Raw genomic sequence first — 8,346 nt, 5'->3', positions numbered from 1 at the left:
CCGTATTGTTGGTTAGCGGAAATCACCAACGATACTCGGATCTCAGATCTTAGTTTTGTTTAGTTTATTTGCTTGAAGATAAGAGAGAAGAAGTTAAAGAGAAACTTCTTTATTTCCAAAGAAGTTGTGAAAAGGGTTGGTGTTGAAGAAATGGGTTAAGTGACTCTTTATATAGGGTCTCAATTTCTCCAAAGTTTACATAATAAACCTACAAAATAAACGTACCGAGTACGTTAACCGATTAAAAGCAAACTAAAATGACATATACAATCCTAAAAACAATATATAATATTGGCCCTACAGATAGGCCGCTAGAATAAGTAGACAATTTGTCTAATCGTATACCCAAACCTACCTTTGTTAAAAGAATCATTTTAAACATCATTACCTTGTTCGATTATGCATTCTAAGCTTCCTAATGTCTTATAAATATTTTTAGGATTTCAACATCATTTTAACAAGGTTTGAATGTTGATGGTTATCATGACTAAAAGTACAAAAAACTCCTTGTGATTTACACAACACATTAATTCAATCAAACAGTGACTTTCCTCTTCTGATTTCCAACATAAGCACTATTTTGAATATTTCATACAAGCTCAATGGTTTTCTTGGTATTAGAACATAAGTTATATCTTTTCATAATAATAATAATAATAATACAAGATGATTCACATTATTGTGAATAGACAGACGGACTGCCCTTACTAGACCTAATATTATTAGCTCATAATATATATAACATAAATTATCATAAAATTTTGGAGAGTGAAAGAGAAGAAGACTCACAAAAGAAAAAAAGCATCAAGCTGATGAAAAAACAAATTTATTTAAAGATAAAGTACGTGTTCCTACTTCCTAATCCTACCCCGTTTGCTTTTCCTCACCTTCTCTCTCTCTCCCTTTTTCTTTCATCAAAAACCCTCAACACCCACCGCTTCATTCCCTCCCCATTTCTTCTTCTTCTTCTTCCCCTAAGGTCTCTTTCTCTCTCTCTATACATGTATATGTATGTATGTATATGTGTGATGTATTGGTAAAATGGTTTGATGACTAATAATCTATATCAACTTCTTATGCAGTGTTTTTGGCGTCTCTAGGCTTCTTGTGTTATTCATAATATTATAAGAGACGCATAGATCGATATATAAACATAAATGGCCCCAGTTTCATTGCCTCCTGGCTTCCGGTTTCATCCGACTGACGAAGAGCTTGTTGCATATTATCTCAAGAGGAAGATAAATGGACATAAAATCGAACTAGAAGTCATCCCTGAAGTTGATCTCTACAAGTGCGAACCCTGGGATTTACCAGGTATTTTTATACATTATCTATATAAATATGCATGTCATGCATCCATTGGAAGTTTCCTGTTATATTTACTATTATGGAAAAAAAAAACATATTTCATTCTAGAATTTAGGTTGCTTTCTGGTTTATGCAAGTATCAACAAATATTCTAAAACTATAATATACGTGAAACTAATTTATGGAAAACCAAAATATCAAAAATAATTAGGGTTTGCTATTTATAAATAGCACCTCATGGCATAGTTCAATACATATCTTATGTTAATACCCACATCATGAGTTACAAAAATTTTATTTAATTTAATGCTTATATATACAATCAATTCGATCATTGATAGCTATTTTCTGCATTTGTATTACAAGAATAGTAAAATAAAAAGCATAAATAAAAAGCAATAAGAGCATGATCATGAATTAAGATTCTTGTCAAAGGGTCTTTATATTCTTTCGATTTAATCTCTATTTTTTTTGTGGCCAAAGGAGAAAAAATGAAGGTTCTCTAGTGTTTGTTACGCGTGCTTCCACCTTCATCATAATACATATATATTTTTTATTTGTTTCCAATTTATATGGCTCATAATATGTGATAACTAAGTACAGAAACCACAGACGCATAAGTATATCTATACATAGATATGGATATATAGAAGACCAGTCAAATGTGATTGAAACTTTTAAGATCAAAAACTGAGCACAAGATCATCATGATGCATGATTTTTAGTTAATGAGGAAAGTTAATATTTAAAGGGAATTAAAGTGGCCCCCACGAACTTTTAAACTCGTATAAGAACAAATTTTAGTAATTTGCTGACAAGATTGAAGTCAAAAAGCCAATTAAAGAGGAAAGAACCTGACTATCCTTACCTGTTCTTTCAAAGATAGATATGATTACCAACTTTCCCTTTATTAATCTCACCAAATCTTGTTCCGGAAACACATGCACTAAGTTTATATTAATTTTACCAAATTAATCTGCTCCTTGTTTACATGTTCTTTTGTATCTTGCAATAATATGTTGGGGCTCCGCATTTCTTGTATTGATTCTGTTTCACTATGTAACATGTTTATTCATATAATTATTCAGGGAAGTCATTATTGCCAAGCAAAGATCTAGAATGGTATTTCTTTAGTCCAAGAGACCGTAAATACCCGAATGGATCAAGAACAAATCGAGCCACGAAAGGCGGTTATTGGAAGGCGACGGGTAAGGACAGGAATGTGAACTCACAATCTAGGGCCATGGGGATGAAGAAGACCTTGGTTTATTACAGAGGGAGAGCACCACATGGTGCACGAAGTGATTGGGTTATGCACGAGTACCGCCTTGATGAGCGAGAATGCGAGAGCGAATCCGGACTCAAGGTAGATTGAACCTTCTTCGTAATAACTTAGTGATTGGTAACATTTATGCCTAAATTTGTTTTATGGCCTCTAAAAGTTGCAGGATGCTTATTCGCTATGTCGCGTGTTTAAGAAGAGTCTGAATGCTCCAAAGACAAACGTTGGAGCACATTATGCTGCGGTGGCGAGTGATCACTCATCAAGCATGGACTTGTATTCAGAGGGAGGAAGGGGTGGAGAAGATATGGAAACTTGTAATTATCCAACGCCAATGGCTTCATCTTCATCTGATATCAACCATGGGGCTCCACATATCTCAAGTGAAACAAGTGATGGCAGATGGATGCAGTACCTATCCGAAGAAGCCTTTACTTTTCCAAATCCATCTTTCACCAACTGTGGGAATGTTCTTTATCCCCCATCCAAGGTACAAACTAACATAACTTGTAGTCTTGTAATATGATGGAAAGCAGATCATTATATACTGCGAGAATACGCGTAACAAAAAGAAATTATTAAACTTTTCAATCTTAAAATTTGTAAAACTATATAAAAGAAAAAATGATTGAACTACAAAGTTTATATAATTCATAAACAAGATATATGAACAAATTTTGCTTGTGTAAGTAAATGGTTAAAGATTAGAAAAATAAAAATAAGCGTATATTTGAAAAATTAATTTGAAGGTTTTTTATTTGCATAACATACTTATTAAGAAATACACGTACAATTTTAAAACTACCTAAAGATATTGATAAAAAAAATAAAAAAATTTATGTTTGTTTTTTATAGAAAAAAATTGGCGTGTTGTAATCAACCTCACCCCTCGTTTCATTCACCCAAACGCACATATGTTTCATTTAAAATAAAATGACATAAATTATAACTAAGTCATTGAATAGTTCTTGATATATATATATATATAGAATGATGCTTACTATGTGTATTCTTGTTTTTTATACTTAGTTACCCAACTAAAGTTATATTTCTTCTTATACACAATGATCAGAACATTTAAATTTAATTTGCTTATCCATGCAAACAAATTAATGATATGTTATGCTATTGACTTTATCATGTCATGAAATTTCCTAACTAATATTTTCTCAGGTTGACATAGCATTAGAATGTGCAAGGCTGCAACAAAGGTTATCAATGCCTCCATTGCAGTTACAAGATCTCCCACAGCAAGGGGCTACTAGCTATGTAGATATGATGAATATGCCACAGACAAGCAGCAGCATGCGTGACTTCTCAAATTCGATCGGTCCTCAGCAAGACATTTTGCAAGAAATCCTTTCTGTTGCTCAAGTTTCACAAGATTTCATCAATCAGAATACTTGGGGTGGAGGTTATTCTGGCCATCATCTGGCTAATAATACTAGCAATCAAATGCATGATGTTGGTTCCTTCAGGTTCATGGGAGATGATCAGAATATGAGGTCTATTGAGGTTGGTGATGCTGATGAACAACTTGGAACTAATAGAATGGCTGAGAATTTGAGATGGGTTGGTATGTCTAATAAAGATCTTGAGGGGGTAAATATCAATCTTTTTACTAGTTCCTATTAGTGCTCTTTTACTCAAACGAGTTTAATCATGATTTAACTTTATCTTTTTAATCCTAAAGTTGTTATAGCTAAAATTGGTATTGATATTCTTGATACTTACAGACGTTTTGGGAAGATTACAAGACTGTTCCTGTGGAAAATATACCAAACTTTAAGAGGGAGGAACAAGAGGTTCAAGGTAAAGATAACTAAGTCTTAGTTACTAACTTACTATCACTCTATCACAAATAAGCAATTTTTTCATAATTGGAGACTGCTTTATACCGGTTTACTGGTCGGAACGGAGAAATCAGGTTTAAAGTCTGGTAGTGTTACATAATTTAAAATGTAAATATATAAATATATAACGGATATAAAATTAAATGTAACAATACTTTTAAGTTTTTGTGTATGTATGCAATGTTATTTTTTTAGAGTAATATCATGTACTTCTTTAGATTTGAACCTAGAACCTTATTAAGTATGAAACTTTAAATAAATAAAATAAGGAATTTAAGTTGTTAAAAATCATTATACACTATCTAAAAAATAAGCTAGTGAAATTTGGTTGGACCAGCCGATACAGTTCTTGGTCCAATCAATATGGTTCAAATATACATAATCAGACTAGTTATGTGTCTGATTCCCAATCTAGTTATCTGTCCGGTTCCTGGTCCAACCAGTCCGAACCCATCTCACTAAGAAGTTGAAAAACAGTTACAGGATCAAGCAGTCATATTCACAACAACATGGAAAACACAGAAGACCAATTATCAGAGGAACTTGTCAACGAAGACCACAACAACTCAAACCATAACTTCTTAGATGAGGGCGATTTGGACGACTTCACCACAACTCCAACCTTTGAAATTTACGAGAAAACCAAAGCCAGTCACGGGTTGATTGTGTCGACCGGACATGCGTCCAAAACCTTCTTTCAGCAAATAGTCCCTTCCCAAACCGTCAAAGTCCAACTGAACCCAGGATTAATGATTTATGATCAACCAAATCTTGAAAAGAGAGTAATATCCACCAAGAACAAAATGAGCCCTTTTGTCACCTTGGTTTCTCTACTGTGGATATGTTGTTTTTATCTTGAAGAATCAACAGAAAATGACCGTAGTGATATGAAGTTAAAAGATGATGATGATGATGGTTCACCTGTGAACAATGAAAAATGGAGCATTTCAACTGTGGTTTTGGAGAAGGTGATATGGCCATGTGTGACATTGGCTTTGGCATTTTCTACAATATGGGTTCATCATAATTACTAAATATCATTTTCACATTATATATTATATTTGTCTCTAACCATACAAAGTGAAGTTGTATACCTATAGGCTGGAGTTATAACTATAACGATCTGCGGGTTGAATTATTATTATTATAATTAATATATTTGTATTTTTCTTTCGCTTTTTGTCTAATGCAAGGGGAGTGATTGCAATCTATTTATTGTTAATATATATATCAATCTGCGTATTCTAATAAAATAAAATAATTGTAGACACTTGTCATGTTTTGGTTAATTTTCATAATTCTTTTCTCTCCAAAACTAATATCTATTAACCCTAATATATGTAATAGATCAATAATTATTCATTTTTCTTTTATACTCTATATATATTATATCTATACATTTTTATAAAAATAAATTAACATATTCTTTTACTATATATTCCAAAATACTTAATGAAATCTAAAAATCAATAACAAACCATGTTTGTCAAATATTGAAAAGAATATAATTTCAGATGTTATCATTAACATATTGTACTATGTATATTATAAGAAATTGTATAGAAAAACAAAACTCGAATATGCTTTCATTTTACAAAGTTATTTTATAATCATTAAATTATAAATATATGCTTAAAATTCGATCCATTTTTTTTTTGAAATCAATCAATTTATCTATTATTGTTGTTGTTGGTGTAAATTGTTATATAAATTTATAAATTAAAAATCTATGCTTTAAATCTATCCATTTATTTTTCGGTTAATTTACGAACTCTATATATGTTAAAATGTAAGAATAGTATATATCAGTCACTCTCACACATAACAAAGTTTATCATATTTAATTTCTTATTATTTTTATCAAGAATTGTTCCGGGTTTTTTGTGTAACTTAAATTTGATTTTTATGGGTCAAAAGTTGGTAAATATTTTGTTCGGTACAAGTTAATTGTATTATTTAGAATCAAAATTTGTTACAGGTCAAAAATAGGAAATCTGTGTATTTTTAAAAGTTTGAGAATGCAAATAGATTTATTATCAAATTTGTTACAGGTTCAAAGTGTTGACTTGAAAATGTCAAACGGATGAAAGTTAGAATTTTAAACACAATTCGGGTTTCAAAATTATTTTCAAGGGCATTTTTGGAAATAATCAAAAGGTTCGGGATTTTGCAAATTGACTATTTTTCCCTCGACTATTAAAATTTAAGAAAAGATTGTGAACACTTTCGACATGCCACCCCCAGACCTATCACTGCTTCTAACTTTTATCAAATTTAAAATAGTTGTGTAAGCGTTAGCTTTTCCTTCAAATATGATCAGAGCGTTGTATCAAAGCATGTCATGCAAAACTATGCTCAAATAAAGCAAAATAATCACAAAATTGAATGAGTTAACATGCTAATTTTTATGTTGTCATTATGACAAAGTCAAGATGCTCCCTGAAATTTATTGAAATCTTTTCATGGTGTAGCTTAGAAAAACATAGTTCATGAAGAACATCCGTCGTTACAACTTATGATCTCATTTTCTTTGATGGGTGGTAAGTTGATAAATTATATCAATAAAGGTAACACTTATTTTGCATTTAAGCTGAGTTGTTGGAACTACTATTGTATGAGAACTCTTATTCCTGAAATTAGTTAATAACCAAAATTCTTTCAATTATACATATGTGACACTGAGAATGAAATTTTCAATAGAAAGAACGTTCTCGGATACATTTCTGCACGTGTATTTTTTTTATTAAGTTCATTAAAAAAATCATTTTGTGATTTAAATAAAATTAATTTAGTTACACATAATATACAGACAAGCATAGATATAATACATTTTTTCATATACGTCATGTAATTATTTGTTTTACTTGTAATTTTATAATTTGCATAATCCCGTGTGTGACACGGAATCTAAAACTAGTATATATATATATATAGAGAGAGAGAGAGTTTATGTTTATTAAATTCACCAATACTATCCCACTCACAATTCAAAATAAGTGTTAGTCAAATAGTTTGAAATATTCAATTTGTTAATGTTTGTTTTAGTTTTCATAGATATCCAAATTATCCTTTCGTAATTGTGTTGCAATCTCTGTATAGATATAATATCAAGCCAAATACCTTTTGTTACTATACTCAACGATATATACACAGAGTTTACTACATAATTATAGGAGGAACGCTTGCGTTCAGTTCAACAGGCTGACGAATTCGGCAGTACTCGCCAACACCTCATTATGAACAGCGAGGGCGAGTACTCAGACGAGAGGGAGGAGTCCGATACCGACGCAAACCCTCGCCATAAGGCGAAAGGGAAGCGTAAGGAAACGGACTCCCAGCCAAAAAGGAATTTTGGGGAAGCCTTTAAACCAACAAATGCGGAGAAAAACCCGCGTGACTTCTCCAAAACCTTTAGACCAACTGCTACGAATGCAGGAAAGTCAAAATTTGCAAGGGACATTGCGGAAGCAATTGCCCCAAGAAGTGCCAAACAAATGTCCAACATTGGCACTTATGATGGTCTATCCGACCCAGATGACCATTTGAACAGGTTCATTGCAGGGGCTACCGTCAGTAACTGGACGGAACCCACGTGGTGTTACATGTTCCAGATGACTCTGGTCGGAGCAGCCAGGGCATGGTTCGACCGTTTACCGGTCCACCACATATATGACTGGGCGGACTTTCAGAATAAGTTCAGCCAGCACTTCAGCCAGCAGAGGAAGTATACTGAAGAGCAGTGGATGATCCTCAACTGCGTGAGAGAGGAGGATGAATCTTTACTATCATCACCCGCTTCAACTCCAAGAAACTGAGTCTGGGCAACGTAAGTGAAGATCTCGTTCGCAGCCGCTTTCATCCAGGGCGCCGAGTACCCAGAGCTTATCCGCACATTAACGGGTA

The 8,346-nt window shown here is 32.7% G+C and overlaps 1 protein-coding gene across 1 annotated transcript; it reads left to right on the top strand.

Annotated features, from left to right (window-relative positions):
- Window positions 1-1,123: 1,123 nt before the first annotated feature.
- Window positions 1,124-5,477, top strand: LOC143554494 (NAC domain-containing protein 54-like). Its single transcript, XM_077044234.1, has 6 exons — window positions 1,124-1,314; window positions 2,397-2,674; window positions 2,751-3,080; window positions 3,764-4,192; window positions 4,327-4,402; window positions 4,927-5,477. The coding sequence occupies exons 1-6, from the start codon at window positions 1,158-1,160 to the stop codon at window positions 5,475-5,477; spliced, it is 1,821 nt and encodes a 606-aa protein (XP_076900349.1). The 5' UTR covers window positions 1,124-1,157.
- The last annotated feature ends 2,869 nt before the right edge of the window (window positions 5,478-8,346 follow it).

This window comes from Bidens hawaiensis, unplaced genomic scaffold (genome assembly GCF_021521415.1).
Source record: "Bidens hawaiensis isolate Kalapana, Puna unplaced genomic scaffold, B.hawaiensis_p1.1 tig00017718_1, whole genome shotgun sequence".
NCBI lineage: Eukaryota > Viridiplantae > Streptophyta > Magnoliopsida > Asterales > Asteraceae > Bidens > Bidens hawaiensis.
This window is presented reverse-complemented; position numbering and strand designations above follow the sequence as displayed.

Coding starts and splice junctions, on each gene's coding strand:
- LOC143554494 (XM_077044234.1), top strand. CDS start 1,158: ATGGCCCCAGTTTCATTGCCTCCTGGCTTCCGGTTTCATCCGACTGAC. Junction 2,675..2,750: donor AGAGCGAATCCGGACTCAAG/GTAGATTGAACC, acceptor GGCCTCTAAAAG/TTGCAGGATGCTTATTCGCT. Junction 3,081..3,763: donor TTCTTTATCCCCCATCCAAG/GTACAAACTAAC, acceptor ATATTTTCTCAG/GTTGACATAGCATTAGAATG.